Source organism: Notolabrus celidotus, chromosome 20, assembly GCF_009762535.1.
Source record: "Notolabrus celidotus isolate fNotCel1 chromosome 20, fNotCel1.pri, whole genome shotgun sequence".
Lineage (NCBI taxonomy): Eukaryota > Metazoa > Chordata > Actinopteri > Labriformes > Labridae > Notolabrus > Notolabrus celidotus.
In genome coordinates, this window is record NC_048291.1 from 8205792 (window position 1) to 8223909 (window position 18118).

At 40.7% G+C, this 18118-nt stretch overlaps 2 protein-coding genes across 7 annotated transcripts in view; one reads left to right on the plus strand and one right to left on the minus strand.

Annotated features, from left to right (window-relative positions):
- Positions 1-17802, minus strand: asphd1 (aspartate beta-hydroxylase domain containing 1). Of its 5 annotated transcripts, none has more exons than XM_034711991.1 (7): positions 12516-12598; positions 7861-8103; positions 4527-5002; positions 4105-4311; positions 3570-3777; positions 2039-2152; positions 1-741 (listed from the first exon to the last, which is right to left on the minus strand). In XM_034711991.1, exons 3-7 carry the CDS (start codon positions 4977-4979, stop codon positions 632-634), a joined length of 1092 nt encoding a protein of 363 aa, XP_034567882.1. In that variant the 5' UTR covers positions 4980-5002; positions 7861-8103; positions 12516-12598; the 3' UTR covers positions 1-631. The 5 variants fall into 5 exon arrangements, with proteins under 5 accessions (XP_034567882.1, XP_034567879.1, XP_034567880.1 ...); XM_034711988.1 differs by lacking the exons at positions 7861-8103; positions 12516-12598 and adding exons at positions 16719-17168; positions 17703-17802 and having other exon boundaries at positions 33-741; XM_034711989.1 differs by lacking the exons at positions 7861-8103; positions 12516-12598 and adding exons at positions 16719-16876; positions 17703-17729 and having other exon boundaries at positions 33-741.
- Positions 7886-18118, plus strand: part of sez6l2 (seizure related 6 homolog (mouse)-like 2) — a 25177-nt gene continuing 14944 nt past the window's right edge. Inside the window, exons 1-8 of one of the 2 annotated variants that reach the window (XM_034711972.1) lie at positions 7886-8164; positions 8914-8994; positions 9206-9334; positions 9429-9644; positions 14730-14863; positions 16057-16249; positions 16744-16929; positions 17008-17188. In XM_034711972.1, coding sequence (XP_034567863.1) covers positions 8937-8994; positions 9206-9334; positions 9429-9644; positions 14730-14863; positions 16057-16249; positions 16744-16929; positions 17008-17188 — 1097 coding nt within the window. In that variant the 5' untranslated portion in view covers positions 7886-8164; positions 8914-8936. Of the gene's footprint in view, positions 8165-8212; positions 8375-8913; positions 8995-9205; positions 9335-9428; positions 9645-14729; positions 14864-16056; positions 16250-16743; positions 16930-17007; positions 17189-18118 lie in introns of those variants that run through there. The other variant, XM_034711973.1, reaches the window with a different exon arrangement.

Genomic DNA, 18118 nt, shown 5'->3' on the forward strand with positions numbered 1-18118 from the left:
CATATATTTATTGATAGAAACATACTGTTACACATAGAGCTTTATACAAAGGAAAAGAGAGAATAACCACAGTATGCAAATGTTTTTATAAGTTTGGCATCCATTGTGGGAACAAAAATAAATGTAAATCTTCATAAATATGATTCGTACTTTTTTCACAGTTTTTTTGGCTGAGTCGTTAATAATCCACCTAAAAGTCAAAATAAACACTGAGACTTTAACAGCCTGTCCTTCCTGAAGGCATATGAGAACATGCGAGTCCAGTAATCAGGACAGAGAGGTTTCACATGCAGGAAGCATTCACGAGCATAATATACGATATACGACAAGATTTACAACACCAGATCTGCTCTTCATAGGTTTCATATCCTTGTGCTTTCAGACGATGTCAGTTTGTAGTTTGAAGCCAAACTTGCATCGTCTAACATCGTCCGTACTGCATTCATGTGGCACTTGCCGGTGTAGACCATAAATCCAACACCACCTGAAAGTGTGGCTAATGGCTTGTGTAACTCTTAGGTCAGAGATTCACACAGTGATTCATCGACTGGAATGAGATGCATGACCCACAGCAAGCAGGGCTAAAGTAAGGCATCCCTGCTTGTTGTATTTTGGAAGTACAGCGGTAAATTCAGCAGTCAGGATTGAACATGAAGTCCAAAGCTTGTCTCTCTGCTGCAGCCACATTTGGGTGCCAGAGATCCACACTCAGAATGACTCGAGGTCCAGCGTCCGAGGGCCCTGAAGGAGAAGTGAAAGATGCAGTTGTATGTAAGATTGTGATAGCCTAATGGATCAGTGTTTCCCCACTGGTCTGGCCTCAGGAGCCACCTCTTCTCTTTGTTTATAATCACAACCCAACCTCCTGAAATGTGTTGTTTAACGGTGTTTTAACAATCACTGTCAGGTTTCATACCACCACCTACTGTGTTGGAGTGTGACTACGCTACCCCTCCGTTCTTAAAATATGAAGCTAAAAACTGCAGGTCAACAAGCGTCCACTTGAGGCTGGCTGTAGAAGTATAAACCACATACACACCCATTCAAAAAAGACGATCTTTGCAGCAATCTTAAACATGTTTACAGCCTGGTTCAAAGAACTGTTTAGGTCTGAATAGCTAATTTCTCTGTCGACAAACACTATACGGGTGTACGGGTTACTTGGTACCTTTAAAGATGTTAAAGAACTTATGAGTTTTGCCTAAATAAGGACATGCCTGACTTGATTGACAGGCGGGCAGCGGGTAGTTTTTAGCAAAAAGGCTAAAGGCCTGCCTCTTTACTTCACACTAGCTCGGATGAAGTTAGGTTGTGTTCAGCATTTCCAATATTGCACCTGCCGACAATTTGCTTCAAAACAGCGCTTCAGGATGTCGTGGACACTACGTCTATTAATTATTATCTATTAATTACGTCTAACCCCCCCCCCCCCCCCCCGAGCCCCTCCAAAACGTCGCCCCCACTCACATTCACAAGCACCACTGCTTGATTGTGACTGATTCAAAACTGTCCCTCAGCACATCGTTGTCATAGTGAAAGTTAAAAAACGAACAAACGTGAAATGTACACGCAGGAGGCGGGCAGGACGGGATTTGATTTGTTCATATTTTGGCTCCTGATGGCAGGGATTGGTTGGTGTTTTACCAGGTTTACTCCGGCTGTAGATAGCAGCTTCTTCGCTCTTTTTTAAGAACACATTATGTATTGATTGACAGCGGGACATAGAGATCATTTTAACCAGTATAACAAAAAGTATATCTAAATCTACCAACCCAAGCTTTAAGTGTAGTGATTTTGTTAGTTTCCCAAACCGTCCTTCTGTAATTAAAATAAATAAATAAAAAAGAAAACATTTAACAAATGTATAATTTAGAATAATACTTGTTTCCTTTCTGCAGTTTGCTTTGCACCCAGAAATTATGCATTTTATTTTCATTTTTTGCTTCATGTAGTAATGACAATCCATTTAAAGGAAGAGAAAAATACATAAATTACTACAAAATGATTTTGATAAAATAAAATGACATGATTCACCAACCCTTGTGAGAGACGGTGTGAAGGAAGGAGTCATCGACCAGGAGGCAGTGTCCCTCTGACCAGCACTGAGGCTCTCCTCCCACCACCAGCTCACATGAGGGTGGAGTCTGCAGACCTACAAAAGTGGAGTCAGTTTGTACAGTTTGGCAACAAAATACTCCACTGAGAGGAGCCAGTCCTCCATCCCTGTCTGTATTTAAAACAGAGGATTAAAGCCAGATGGAACACTGCACAACTGGGTTAAGGGGTAATTGAACCTCAGCCATGACCCACATAATACTGCATTCATGGTAATTACTGTTTTCCCTTTTTAGTTTATTATTACATGATATCATTACATAATGCATGTCACAGGATTCAGGGGTGTTTATAAGGTTTATCCATGCACTTTATTACTTACAGGTTAGAATAGAGTTTTGAGTGGTTGTCAGTGTAAAAGGATAATTTCCTGCTTCATTTTGTTAAGTTTAATGTTAAGCCGGAGCGGTTCCAGCAGAGTATCGGTATACTGTGTGATATAATCTTAAAGAGCTCATAGTGCCTTATTACCCCTCTAGAACACTACGCCAGGCCTGCTTGTCGTACCAACAGTCTCTAAAAGTAGTATGGGAGGTAGAACCTCCTCTACCTCTACCAGTCAGGGTCCGAGAGGCAGACACCCTCTCTACTTTTAAGATTAGGCTTAAAACTTTCCTTTTTCATAAAGCTTATAGTTAAAGCTGGTCCAGGCTTTGACCAGCTCTTAGTTATGCTGCTATAGGCTTAGACTGCCAGGGGAACTGACACACTGGGATCCTATTCCCCCCCCCCCCCATCACTTACTTTAACTCTCCCTTTTCTATTAAAGTTACTAACCATAGACCTTCCTGGAGTCCCTGAGCTCCATTGTCTCGTAGGTTCCTCTGAGTCGCTCTCATAGACGTCCTGCTGCTACAGCTCCTACTACTACTACTACTACTACTACTACTACTACTACTACTATCCATCTCATAACTCTCATCTCTCCCTCTCTTATTCTCCTCTATCCCTCTTTCTAACCCTAATGAGGCAGATGGCTGTCTAACATGAGTCTGGTTCTGCTCGAGGTTTCTGCCTGTTAAAAGGAAGTTTTTCCTTGCCACTGTGACTCGCTAAATACTGCGAGGTGCAATGTTCATGGTGGATTAAGATGAGATCAGACTGAGTCCTGTCAGTAAGAGGGGACTGAATGTTATCCTGCCTTGATGTTGGGTCTTTGTTAATAATATAATAGAGTACAGTCTAGACCTGCTATGTTTGTAAGCTTCTGGAGATAAAGTTTGTTGGGATTTGGCACTATATAAATAAAGATTGATTGATTGATTGATTGATTGATTGATTGATTGATTGATTGATTGATTGATTGATTGATTGATTGATTGATTGATTGATTGATTGATTGATTGATTGATTGATTGATTGATTGATAAAAGCGTACCTTAAACATTCTGATTGGAAGAGTTACTGACAGGTTTTTTTCTAACACAGCATGTTCATGTCATTCTTTCACTCACCGAGATGACAACGCAGGCGTGTGTTTGTGGGTCCGTATGAACACCCCAACGTAGTCCCGGGCCCCAGCAGCCAAAATCCAGCAGATCCCAACGAGTTGCTGCTTATAAATGTACGAAGAGAGAGAAGTGTGCGGTATGTGTAGGGACAAGAGCGACAGTTACCTGCCACACAGACGCCTGCACTGTACAGAGGGAACACTGCCTGGCCCTGAAAGACACAAGGAACTGCTGTAGAGGTACGAATCAGATGAAACAGTATGAAACATGATGGGTCAATGAATTACAAGAAAACTGGACTTATTTACATTTTTATTGTACTCTGGTGAAATTGAACCATCTCTACTCTAAGTCATAGAATTATGGAGCAGACTTGTGAGATATTGCCATGTTAGAAATTTATATAGTTTGAGGTTTCAAGCCAAAAAGGAGCGTTGAGGTGAATAAGAGAGTTAAAAAGTAAATGAATCATAAGCAATTAGGACACAGTGAAGTGTTTCTTACACGGTTCCTCTCTTAAAAAGATTATAAACTGTACCTTTGGTCCCAAACAGGTCCAGCCCAGTTTTGAGTCGATGCCCCGCTGATAAACAGCCTTGAATTCAGCCAAAATTACAGAGTAGTTGGCTTCTAAGACCTCAATGTCGTGTCGATGAGCATCACGTGGGAAGAAAGGAACACTTGGGACATCTGGGAGGAAGAAGAGATGAGGCTTCTGTATGGTGGAGTGATCATTCAGTCTTATCTAAAGTGGGAACAATGAAAAATCTGTGATTAATTCAGGACCATGTTTTGAGGAAATTAACCAGATCCTCTAACTATTGTTTGATTAAGTAATGTGTCAGGATGTTTACTTTTCTATATAAACACCCAACAAAGACAGATGAAGGACATACTCTGGTGAAAAACGTACACAAGATTTACTTCCGGAAATAGCCAGTTTAAGGTTTGAACTTTTACCTGCTCACGGAGGCCCTTATGAATGCGGCCCATGCCCACCCAGCTGTAGCGCTTGGCGTACTCTTGCAGAGCTCCGTACAGTTTCTTGGCTTCTGCAGAGGCCTGAGCTGGGAACAAGGCATGACTCAGCACTGGGGTGAGGTAGGCCTGTCCCTGCTCCTCATCATCCTCTGTTTCCATGGAAATAAAGGGAGTAATCGGATCACTTCTTGACAGCTTGGATCGTGCGTTACACTTGGTTCCAGCACAGCTACCACTGCGGGACATCATGGATCGCCTCGAGCCTGACTTCAACTTTCCGGCATGTGTGTGGCCTGGGATCGGCAGGTCGGAGCCCATCCGATAACAGTGCCACAGAAAAAGCAGCAGCAGAGTCCACAGAAGGCCGCTCAGTGAATGGACGCCCAGCTCAACATACGGAGGCAGGGGCAGTGTGTTCATTGACCAGTGCATCCTTTTTTTGAGACCACAAAACACTGAAACAGAAACAGAGGGAGAGACTTTGATTAGCTTTGTGTGATCATTTTGGATTATGAGGTGTTTCAGTCAAATGAAATAATGTTTTCAGAGTTTTTGGACTGCCTCTCCTGCAGCCCAAAGACATTGTTTGACTTGTCAAAGCTTTACAGATCACAGTCATGAACAGAGAGGCTGTTTTTTGCTGATAAGCAGAGTCCAGGGTCAATGATGTCCTGTGTTGGTTTCAAACAGTCAACTCATTTATTTTCCTCACTTTAATCTCCTTCAGGGTCACAGGGAGCTGAGGCCTATCCCAGCATGCACTTGGACCACATTAGTAAAACATTAAAGACAGGTTAACATGCCACCACAGATCCACTCACTTATGGGTTTAGTTGATGCTGACTTGCTTCGTGGTGTTATGTAAGTCCTGAACTTGGACCTCTTGTTCTTTGGCTAAACTAAGAGTGGGTGTAGCCGCTCTCAGCAGGAAATACTCTGAAAGGAAGTCTTCCCATCTGCACTCTTCATCTGTTACTATTCCTTTATTTACTCTGTTGTTTGCCTTGGCCCTTTAAGATTGTATAAAGCACACGGGCTTACAATTAAAAGAGGCTATCACCATTCTTGTTGCTCTCTTACTTCCTCAAAAGTATTTCTCCTTTAGTCCGATTGAAAGTGTGTGTTCAGTTACAGCTGCTGTTGTTGACATAAAGGTTTTGTTTGAATTAGAATTACAGCTTTTTCCTCATACTTACTTTACATTAGTTTATTTTTCAGACTGTTTCCTTTACCAACATGCAGCTCAGCACATCAGTGAATCTGACACCTGAAGTCACAACCAAAACAGGTAACCAAAAAGTTATCTAAAAATATTACTTATTATTATTATTATTCATTTTTGTTTATTACCTTGTTTTCTTATGTGTATCTTCCCTTTTGTTTGTACTGTTAATTACTATTATTTGTTTATTTTATTTTTTGTGTTTGCTTTTTGTATTTATAATTTTTTCTTCTTTTTGTTGGTTTTGTATTACTTATACAAAATTTGTTAACTTGTGGTGAACACAGAAAGACTGACAAAAATGCAAAAAAAAAGTTGAATGACAAAAGTAATCCAAAAATTGTAAATTTTACCGATTTATTCTAAAAAAAAATGTCAACAAAATTAGTAGCTTAACATGAAATAAAACCTTGAAAATAGAAAATGTAATGAGTTTTCTCTCTTTCTTTTTGTCAAATGACTCCTAAGTTTAGGGTTAGTGAACAGTTAAGGTAGTTAGGTAGGCTAATTTTCTGCAGACCAGCTAAATAAAGCCACATTAAACCACTTTGATGGACAGTGGGGGTCACAAGTCTTTGGCACCTATATTTTGGGGGTCAAGGACTGAAAAGTTTGGGAACCCCTGGCCTATGTCACCAGTTTGTTAGGTGAACAGTTGACAAAAAGTTACATTAATCTTATTTATTTAGCCTCTAATTAGATTTCATGGCCACCAATGAAGGAGTGGAAGATAAAGTGGCCTCTTGCTGTACTTTGTCAGGAGACTTAATTTGCACATGATTTCATTAAGAATAATGTGTGTGTGTGTGTGTGTGTGTGTGTGTGTGTGTGTGTGTGTGTGTGTGTGTGTGTGTGTGTGTGTGTGTGTGTGTGTGTGTACAGGGACGTCGTAGTGGGGGAAAAAATGTGACTGACTACCTAGGGCCCAAGTGGGGAGGGGGGGCCTTAATGGGCCTGAAATAAAATGTGTTTTCTACCACACCTTTCTTTTGTTTTGTAATAACTGCAATAAGATCACTAAAATTGTCTGAATAAATAAACAAACATTCAGAATTCCTTTCTGGAAAAAGGGGAGTCTCTTCCTGTCGACTAGATTGATCGTTTCCGTGAGATGCGTGTCTCATGCCTAAAGTGGGGATTTGCCATATTTTCCCAGCATCAAGTGTGACTGAAACTGAATGAAAGTAAACTGTAGTTTTTTTAGTTTTATTATACTTCATGAGGTTAGATTATACCAAATAATGCCCTCCTTTTGTTATTCAACAACAAGTCACTTGGCTTCAAATAATCTTGTTTAAAGAGGGTTAAAGTCTGAAGTGTCAATATTGCACAGTTACATTTAGAGAAATTGTATTGATATGTAGATTTGAGTCAGTTAATCAGGATAGTTTTAAGCATATATTTTTGTTTAATACAGATAAACCAGTATTATAGCAGCAATGTTATATTTTGTAGGGTTGGCTGTGGTGTTGGGGCCCACTGAAATATCTTTTCAGGGGGGGGGGGCAGAATTCCTGTTGACGTCCCTGTGTGTGTGTGTGTGTGTGTGTGTGTGTGTGTGTGTGTGTGTGTGTCTGTCTGTCTGTCTGTCTGTCTGTGTCTGTGTCTGTGTGTGTGTGCAGGGAGTCACACTGACTGGCCATCTACTTTTAATATTAATCAAGAGCATCAACCATGTGCGCACATCTGTTTACATGTGTACGTGTGTGTACGCGTACTTGCAGATGTGTTGAGGTGGGAGGGCACTCGGTAGGCGTTCACCGAATCCCTTTCGTATAGTCACCATCAATTACATGCAACGTGATAATATCCACCTCCGGGACTACCCAGAACCCAACAGTTCCGTCACTAATCATGGATGGTGGAGCTGCTCCGTTTTGTTTGGCACTTATTGCTTCAGCATTCATTTTGTTTGCTCTCTGCAGCAGCCTTCAGCTGGCTCATGTTTAATGTCCGCATTCCGTGGAAGCGCAAACACCCAACCCATCACAGGAAAACACGACCAAAAAAATGTCTTCGCCATGCACATGCAGGCTTTTTAAAAAAAAAAACACTCAAATATACACAGCGTGCCAGCATCTCTGTGTTTACCTTGAAATACCGTGCAGGGATGTTCGGACACACTTCAGCACCGTGTTGGTGGACAGCTCCTCCAGTGCCCACAGACAAAATGTGGTTCTCTCTGGTGCGCCTCGATGCAGTTCCTGTGTGCGGCCGCTAGAGCGCACCTGGAGCTTCAACACAAATGCCCTCACATCATAGCCGAATGCGTCAACCACACGGTAACCAGCTAGGGGCATCTCACCAGCACAATCCCCGCCGTGTTCCCGGGGCCTAAAGCAACAGGATACAGTCTGAGTAACAGAGCGCACAGGACGCAGCCTGGAGGACAAAGGTAAGCAGCCGGCACCTTCAAACGTTGCTGAGATGCTTTGCTGGTGTCACTGATGCCAAAAACCATCCTCCGCACAAAGAGGGCCGGGGGAGGTGCGAGTGATGCTGCCTCCTTTAGCCCCATCATTTTGTCACACACCAGGTTGACAATATCTCCGAGGAAACGCCTCGACTGACAGCGGAGGGGCTTTTTTGACTTCACCATTAACAGGTTGAAAGTAGATCGGTTGAGGGGCTACCTGCGGTGTGGGGAGGCTCGTTTGTTGAATTTTGGAATAGCGCATTTTCGGGCATGTTGTTGCAGATTTGGGGAAGAAGATGCAGGGGGGAGAGCCTGAATATTTAACCTTACACCGTGTGCGCCGTCTACCTGCTGCCCACTGCTATACCTGTAAAATGACCTATAATAAGATGTCATATGTTCCTCTGCCATGTATGAACTGAATGCATGTTTTATTGATCGATGGTGCTGAGTTTTATCGTTATCACATCGCAATGATCCCCCAGTCCGAGTCATTGAGGCCTGTGTGATGTAAACAGATGCTCAGGACCTGAAGTGCGAGAGAATATTAAATGATCAGACTAATAATTAGCTTTGCATTACCTAACCAGCCATAACTATTATTTCTGTTAATGTCTACTTAAAATAATAAGTATCCCAAATTGCATTACAGCTGAAAACACAGTGATGCTTCTCTTTACTGTTACATAACAATTTACTAATCAGTCTGCTCATCTTAACCTTCTCAGGTCATTCACTTTCATCCAAAGCCATGGGGTACACACGCCTCTCAGCGATGCTGTTGGTCACTATGATCCCCCTTGTTTCAGGTAACTGTATGTTGAGGTGTGTGTGTGTGTATGTGTGTTTGAACATTTGTTGTCCCAGCATCATCATGGACTCATGCTGAGTGTTTCTTAATCCTAAATCTACTCGAGAACATGTAAAGTCACTTTTCTGTCTACATCCTGCTAACTGGGCTTTCTTTACACCCGTGTTTGTGCATAATGATGCGACTGTAATAAGTCATGGATCTTTCAGGTATGAGCTTCATGACTCCTGAGCCTGATTCAACACCAACATCAACCCCCGACTCGTACCCTCTGGGTGACCTGATCCATGCTGCTCTGCAGAGTAAAGAATACTTAGGAGACTCTCCTGCAGGCACAGGTACGTTCTCACAGGTTTAGATAATGCAGTTGCAGGACAATGTGGGTGATGGCTCCTTGAAGACAACATTGAATAGAACCTTTTGAATGTGCAGGCACCACAACTAATCCGACTCAGGCCGTACCCGGGCTTGGGCAGACCGAGTCCACAGCGACGGTCATATCACCAGGGCTGCTAACCACGGCTTTAAGCTCCTCTTCTGCTGCCAGCCAGACAGGATCCAGGAATACCATGTCCTCTCTGCCCGTAGAGGAGGAAACAACCACTACTCTGATCACCACCACCACCATTACCACCATGCACATGCCAGGTACCTGCATACCTCCACTTCCCATGAATCTTGGTTGTTTGCCATTGAGACAAAGTGATGTAAAAAAGAGCTTGAACAAACCTACAGAAGTTCACCTGTAGATTCAAGGCTGCTCTGATTAACAGCTACAGCAGCTACAACCAAACCTCTGTTTCTGTCACTATTTAATCTTTCTCTCTGTATGGCCTTGAAAAAGAGTAACAAGGAGGTCTTGACTGACAAGGTAATGTGAAACATGTTGTCATCAAATATTCATGATCAAACATCAACAGGCAACTGTACAACGTGAGCTGCCCTGAAGGAAAACATCAATAGTACAGTACTATCTATGTACTGTATATTAGAGTTATGTAAGCACTCCTTAGTGACATAAGGATCATTTTTAGGCTCGTGGAGTAAACATAGCTACATGCTGTATTAATACAGCCGATAACCTGCCAATGAAGAGATGTCCAGTTTCATCCAATACACAGAAGTGACTTAAGATATTTAGCTCACAGTTAACTTTAGGACTTTAGGGTTTAGAACTGTCCAAAGTAAAGTCATTTTTTCCTTGTTTTAAGTATTCTACTGCAAAAATAGTCATCTTTTACTTTTCCCACATTCAGGAGTCAGAAAGAGAAGTGAATATTTAGCTAGTTTAAAAACTAAATGGTGCTAAAGGATGATAAAGTTCCCTCCTGTCAACTTCTCTGAGCGCAACCATATGCATTTTAATTTGATGGTGAGAAAAGCTTATACTAAGAAAGGTTACACATGAGCTACCCAAAAATACAGCCCTAAGGTGAACAGGGTTGACATCATTTTCCATTGAATATGGTGGATGAAGGATCTGTATCCTGTTTCTAGGCAGCAGATTTAACCATGAACCCTCAAATAAATAACCCTCAATGTAATTTTTCCCGTAGCTCTTTCCTTGAAGAAAAGTAATCGTTAAAAACACATTATAAAACCAAATCTGTCACAAAGAACAACATGTGTAGAGATAGAAAGACATTGATCTGTTCAATGTGCTTTTAAATCAGTGAGTTACAAACAAAGAAGAGGGTCTTATGCTCAAATTCAGAAGATATTTTTCACACTGTGTTTCTGTTGTCCTCATGAATAGTTCAGTCTCCAAAGGTTCTTAGTCTCAAAATACTCATAGGCTGTTTTCTAAACTGCCTGCTACATCCTACCTACGAATGTAGTATGCAGTACGTACTGCATACCACATATTGCGTTTGAAGATAGTATGGCCGAGCTGATAGCAAAATTGCTTAAGTCTTCTAACATCCACTTATGATTCAAAAAGTTAAGAAATGGTTTATACCAGGGGTGTCAAACATGCGGCCCGCAGGCCAAAACCGTCCCGCCAGAGGTTCCAATCTGGCCCGCGGAATGACTTTGCAAAGTGAAAAAATTACAGAGAAGACATTAACTGCATTTTTTAATAAACGTAACCACTGTTTCAAATTTGTCCTCTGGGTGTCGCATAAAATCATAGTGCTGATGGAGCGCACCTTAACTGCCCTTTTTTTGGGGACTTTTTTTCTCTAAGTGAGAAAGTGGATGACTTGCTGTTTGCATAATCAGGTTCTGATTCATAAAGACTTTTTAGAGGACTATAAGATGATCCACTAACTACTAATACTAGCACCACACCCCTGCATACAACACTGTCCAGCAAGCAAACTGTTCATGCTTGAGCTGAGGGGTCCTAAATAGTCAACTTTACCTTGTTCAGTATTCTAATCTCTGTTCTTTTGCAGTAAACATTACACTCTGTGTCAGGGGAATGGGTAACCTGTGTGTTTGGTGTGTCCGCAGCAGGTTTCAGGGCTTCAAGAGTAAAATATTCGGCTGTTTTTGTAGAAAGAGAGTTCATTAAATGTACATTTTCAGAATGTACTTTTTTGCACTAAAACAAAGGGAAACATATCCTTATTTACAGGTTATTATGTTGTGATTTTACCGGTCCGGCCCACTTCAGATCAATTTGGGCTGTATGTGGCCCCTGAATTGAAATGATTTTGACGCCCCTGGTTTATATGGAATTTAATAACTTACACAGCACCTAAACACTGAGCTCCTGTCATATACAGAAAAAAGAAGAGCGGAACGTTAGCGCTGTGCATTGTGGAAAACAGTACGCGATGGAGACTGGTTCGCTGCATTCTGAGAAATTTTCCCGAATCAGTACGACAGCCGGGTAGTTCTGGCATACTGCAGATTTTTGCTCTTGTTTAGATACTACTTATTACATACTGGATTTTGGCCAAATCAGCACTTTCTGTTGGTATAGTTGACGGTTTCCTAAACAGCCTTAGTCTTTAATCATGACAGACAAACAGAACTTCACGAAACAGCATGAAAACAACTTACTGCACCCAGGTGCACCCATAAATACTGATATCACTAAAGTTTTAACTCTCTGTAGAAACAAGAAGCATCCATTTGAAAAATCATTCAGTCAACAATGTCATCATGAGCAGAATGCTAAACCGGAGTGCTGACGGACAGAATACCATCCTGAATCAATGATAGAAAGGTAGTGTGCTGAGGGTGCCTGAGCTGCTCTCACTGCTGTGGAGGCGAGCTGTTCCTCATTCTGCTCATTAAATAAAAAAGAACAATTTGGGGGAATGTGATTGAGCAGGTAGAGAGCGGATCAGCTGATTTGCAGATATGCGAAGAGAATCAGGAGGGTTTGTTCATTCCCTCTGTTTTTGTTTGGTCTTCAGATTTTTTTCTTCATCTCTGGGAAACATCATTATAACCCTCTGAGATGAAATATCTTAGCACCATTCACACATCAGAACATTTGTACCATAAAGGCTTCACTTTATATGCTTTCTGGACGTAGGATGTGATGGTTAGAAAGACACAAACCTCTTGTAGCGCCGACAGAGGGATGCATCTAGCCTTGCTCTGTCAGAAGGAAACAAAATCTGTGCCCCAGCATCTCTACAGATCGCTCAGTATCTTGGTTTGTTTTCTCTTAAAAGTCAAGTTGTATACACAACAATATTTTTTTCCCCCGGTTGTGTTGGACTTTCTACCTGCCTAGCACTGTTGCCAGGCAACCAGCAGAGGCTTCAGGAATGAGATCTACTGGCCAGAAAATAGTCGGGTCCATATCCCTCTGAGAAGTGTACTGTTTTACACTTGAGTTTTACTCAGAGCATTAAATATAGACGTGTATATTTAATCTGTGATGTTGATTGGGATATTTTTGTACATGTGGACAGAACCAGGCTCCAGCTGAGTCCTGCTGTTTGAAGTCTTAAAGGAATGCAATGAGACGTGCATAAATGATGCATGCATCTTACTCTGGGCAAGATAAGCTTTAAAGGAAATAATACTATCTTCATCAGATAAATAGTGTGAGGATATTTTGGACAACTGTATTCATCCTTTCACCAAATTCAACTTTCAGGAATAGAGAGCTGCAGACAAACTCCACAGCTGTACATGAAGTCGTAGAAGTAGTTTGGTATGCATGTTGCTAGATAATCTGCTTAGAGTTTTACTTTTGTCTATAACATTCACCAGGACTGGACCCCATTTAAAATACAGATGCATTTAGTGTGAAGTAAAAGTACAATGTACAATATTACAGGACACAGCACTGATACAAAGACATCAGGCCGGACTAGTGCTTCAGTCCAACTGCTTAAATTGTGTTGCCTCAAACTGTCCGGAGCATTCAAATCCTCCTCTATGCAAAGACGTGTGTCAGGAGATGAGACATTCACAGTATAATGTGCCGTCATTGTCACACGAATAAGCCCAGCAGCCCAACACTCAAATGATCTGCAGTTGCTGGTATAACGAGCATCAGACACTTTAAATTCTCAGTGAAGCATCAACCCGAACAACAGAGAAGAATTTCAATTTGTTACAAACGTTCGTGAGATTTATGAAGATTTAAGCCGTGTCCCCAGAGATCCATTTAATAGTTTGATGGTTTTTTTAACAGCGGAGGGAGAGAGGGCTGTCACTGCCTTTTCAGCGCTGCATTATTTCAGAGTGTTATAATTTGCATTTTTCAACTTTAAAAGGGTCAACAGCACAGGACAATCTTTTGATTTATGTGCAGGATGCACTTTTGAGAACAATGATTCAAAATCACAAAAGAAACCGTCTTCTGTGTCTGCTTTTATTTATCGCTCAACCCATGAATACATTTGTATGCAGGGTAGAAATACAGCTTTAATTTGATTACAGCAGTAATGGTGACCTAGCAGAGTCTGACCTGTGTGGCTATAATTCAGTACAGTGTCGTCAAGACACAATGCTTGAAGGATCAAGGTCTTCCTTTCAGTGTGCTAAATCACTACAGCAGTGCCCTGCATCTGACAGCTTCTAGAGAAGTATGTGTGGCCCATGTGCACCCTCTAATTTCAGGGAGGCTTCTGTGTAATCATTCAATTTCAGCTCAAGTACAAAAGCCCTCATTTAATGCAGAACCTTAAACAGAGCGACCAGAAGCAGGTAGTGTGCTTTCTGAAGTTAGTACCTCAGTTTAACAAACATCTTTCAGTTCTCCAGTAAGTGTCTTCTTTGAGAGAGTCTGGTTTGTGTGTCGTAGATCATCAGGAGTGGAAGGGACATGTGGATTCACATTGTTCAATAAAATATATCTTCACGTCAGCAGCAGACTCATCGCTCCCATATTTTTAACATTATTTCTTAATTTAATGATTTTTCATGGTGAAGATTTAGTTGTGGCATTTTTGTGTCGTCAAACTTTACCCAAGGGAACTCGATATTCAGCTTTGATAATCATTAAAAAAAACAGATTTTTGTAAGTTTGTATTATCACATATTGTAGGGGTTGGTCTCAGTGTCATAACACAACTGCTTAATAGAAGCTGAAGTTGGAGAGCAGGTTTTGATAAAAGCAAAGTTTGATCTCTCATCTTTTCAACAAGTTTAAAGAAGCTCACGAGCAAAGCACTCCAGCTGTTTTTTTCAGTCATGCTTCATAAATAAACACACAAAAGAATGTCTTCCAAAGCCGTCCTGTTTTTTTAAGAAACTATTTTTGTATTCCTAGAAAAACATGCTTTAAGTTTTCCCCCTCTTTCTGTCTTTCCACAGTGCAATGCAACGCAACTTTGTCCGCAATGGAAGATGTTGTTGAGTCACCAGATCCTGCATCAACATCATCCTATTCCCCGCTGGAGTGTACCTATAGCATCACTGTGTACTCAGGTTATGGTGTGGAGATTCAGGTAATGTTCATCAGTCCATAAATATTAGTGTTTAAAGTTGTAAACATGTTTTCTGTTACTAAATAATCAATTAAAGGGATTTGATTTAAATTTTCAAACTTCTAAACATAAATTCACCTTTATGTATTTTACATCAAATAAGGTATTGTGAGTGCAATGCTTTTTTTAAATCTAATATTAATTTCTATAGAGATAGGTATGTAACTTGTTAACAGCATAGACTGTATAAATAATGGACATAGTATCCGTGATGTCATCCGTGTTTCTGAAGCGCTGTTTTGAAGCCAATAGTCGGCGGGAGCCATATTGGATATGTTGAAGTCAATCTAACTTCTGTCGAGCTAGTGTGAGGTAAAGAGGCTCCTCACTAACAGCTACCAGTGTTCCTGCCTGTCAATCAAGTCAATCAAGCCAACATGTAGTCTTAATGTCTTCGAAACTGCTGCGTTATCAAAAAATCCTCCCCCCGTATTTTGTACCAGGCTGTAAAAATGTTTATTTCTGCTGTAAATATAGTCTTTTATGAATTGGTGTGTATGTGGTTTCCTGTACTTCCGGAGCCAGCCTCAAGCGGACACGCGAGAAACTGCAGTTTTTAACACTTACACATTGGCTCCAATTCTCGTGGCCAAAGGTTGCCGCTTTGTTAACAGATGCCAGGCTACAGCATTTATAGCATAAACTTAGCATTAGCTCATTTGTAATTCCTTAAAAAACGGGGGAAAAATTCAAAGAATGTCAGTGCTTGTTTCATAAAATCATTATTAGATATTTTATTTTATTTCATTTCAAATATTTGTAAAAGTATATTTATAGATAAAATTATAGCTTTCTACAGTTTTTGTTAGTGTAATTTAGCCTTTTGTAATTTTAAATAGTATCAGTGTCAGTGTTTTATGTAAACCATTTAAAATTAGAAGCACATGCAGCTGTATGTAATTGCACTAAAATGCTAGCAGTTGCAGAGTTAAGGCAGTGTTGATCAGAATGACACATTATTCACTTTTAGCTAAGAAGGTGGGAGTGGAATATTAGTTCCCTGTAGTTCAAACATGCACACTTCAAAAGGCTGCAACACAAAGCATCTTATTATTGAATAAAATCAATGTGTTGCATATGATTTGATAAGATAAGGCTGGAGGTCAGTCGTCGGAAACAGAAGGCATTTCATTACTTCATGTTTTTCCCTCCAGGTGAGGAAGGTTAACCTCTCTAAGAAAGAGTCCCTGACGATCATGGGCTACGGCGGTTCAGGACTCGAGCTCCTCGCCAACGAGACCTTAATGAGAGAGGGTCAAGTGATCCGCAGCGCAACCAATCAGGTGTACATTCACTATCGCAGTCTCCAGCAGAACAACCACGGCGTGTTCAGCCTCCACTATCAAGGTGAATTTTTACTAAACAACCACAGGTAGTTGCTTTTAATGGCGTTTTGTTTTTATTTTAAAATATTAGGATTCCTTGGTATTTTAGGTTTCCTTGATGCATTTCAGAGGGTTAATCATCCAAAGTGCTCTGTGGCTGGATTAAAAAACTAAAAACATACAAGCATTAAAAGATACGAAGTACAGCTCAGCGCTCCACTTCTTGACTCTACGCCTGTCCACAAACCAACAAAAATCTTAATTTGATATGTCTCTGATTGCAGCATCATCCCTGAGTTTAAAGTTGAACTCTCTGAGCCCTCATTTGTTTGGTCAAACAACAAGTTTAATTAGAAAACATAGATAAGAAAACTGCAGGAGCATCTTCAAACTACACTGAAATAAAGCCAAAGAAAGACGAATGATGACAGTTTTGACTTTTTCCAACTTTACTCTTTGATTTCTATTTTGCAAAATCCTCAAAAACTGACCTTGCAGCTGTGATCCCTCCTACAGCCTTCCTGCTGTCCTGCCAGTTCCCTCAGTCTCCTGAGAGCGGCGGAGTGACAGTGACAGACATCCATCCAGGAGGTCAGGCTCACTTCCACTGTGATCCAGGTTTCCAGGTCCGCGGCCATGAGTTGGCTACCTGTGTGAACACCACACAACCACATTGGAGCACTCCGGAGCCTCAGTGTGTCGGTCAGTTGAATAACGTGTTAACAGTGTGATTGTTAATTTGCTGTTTTTTAAACATTAATGTGAGTATTGTTTTCTTAGCTGTGTCTTGTGGAGGGTGGATTCGTAATGCAACAGTGGGCCGGATTCTGTCTCCTCCTCCATCTGTCAGCAACCACAGTAATGGAAACAACCTGAGCTGCCACTGGTTAATCGAAGCCAAAGAGGGGCACAGGCTCCATTTGCACTTTGAGAGGATTGCTCTGGATGAAGATGATGATAAGTACGTGTTTGTTTCTGCTGTTTTTACCTGCGGCTCAGGTTTTAGGACTGTACAGGGTTCATAAATAGTTTTTTGAAACAAACAAACCCCTAAAACACTTCATTACTTTTTAATGTGCTTTTATTTTTATCTGCTATAGTTTATGCGCTTCCTCTAATTGAAATTCTAGCTGATACATTTACTTGACTGGAAATAGACTTTTTGCAAGAGAGCTACTCTCAACTTCAGCATTGTAATATAGATTATAATGACACAAAATGCAAAAAGAACTGGCTTCATCTCTCATCTAATAATTAGGGCTGTCGAGTGATAAATGTTGTAAAATTGTGATCAATCCAGAATTAATTGCACGTTTATTCTGTACATTGTAGAAATAATAATCATCTTTAATCTGCTATCCATATGCATACACATTTATGCATTCCTCATTTAGATACTGATAGTAAACTCCCAATATGCAGATTTATAATAAAAGGTTTTCATAAACAAACAAAATAAATAAACACAAACTTACTCAATTCAGAATCCATAAAAGAAAACACATTGGTATCACAATATAACGTGGCATAATGAACCGACACAGAAAGAAGGAAACAGAAACTATATACACACTGGCTAAAGAGTAACGAGACACAGGTGTGAACAATGATGCCCAGGTGTAGGCAAGAGGAGGGAAAACACAGGAAGTAACACTAAACCAGACACACAGGGAGCAATAACTACAAAATAAAACAGGAAGCATGATAGACTAGAAACACATGCATGGATTACTAAGAAACACACGCATGGATTACTAAGAAACACACGCATGGATTACTAAGAAACACACGCATGGATTACTAAGAAACACACAAGAAATATGACACAAGACAAGGATCAGTAGACGTGATTGGAAAGAAAAGTTGAAAATAAGGTAGTGTTAACAAGATT

Coding starts and splice junctions, on each gene's coding strand:
- asphd1 (XM_034711986.1), bottom strand. CDS start 12,543: ATGCATCCCTCTGTCGGCGCTACAAGAG. Junction 3,778..4,104: donor GGACCTGTTTGGGACCAAAG/GTACAGTTTATA, acceptor TGTGTCTTTCAG/GGCCAGGCAGTGTTCCCTCT. Junction 742..2,038: donor TCACACCGTCTCTCACAAGG/GTTGGTGAATCA, acceptor CTTCTCCTTCAG/GGCCCTCGGACGCTGGACCT.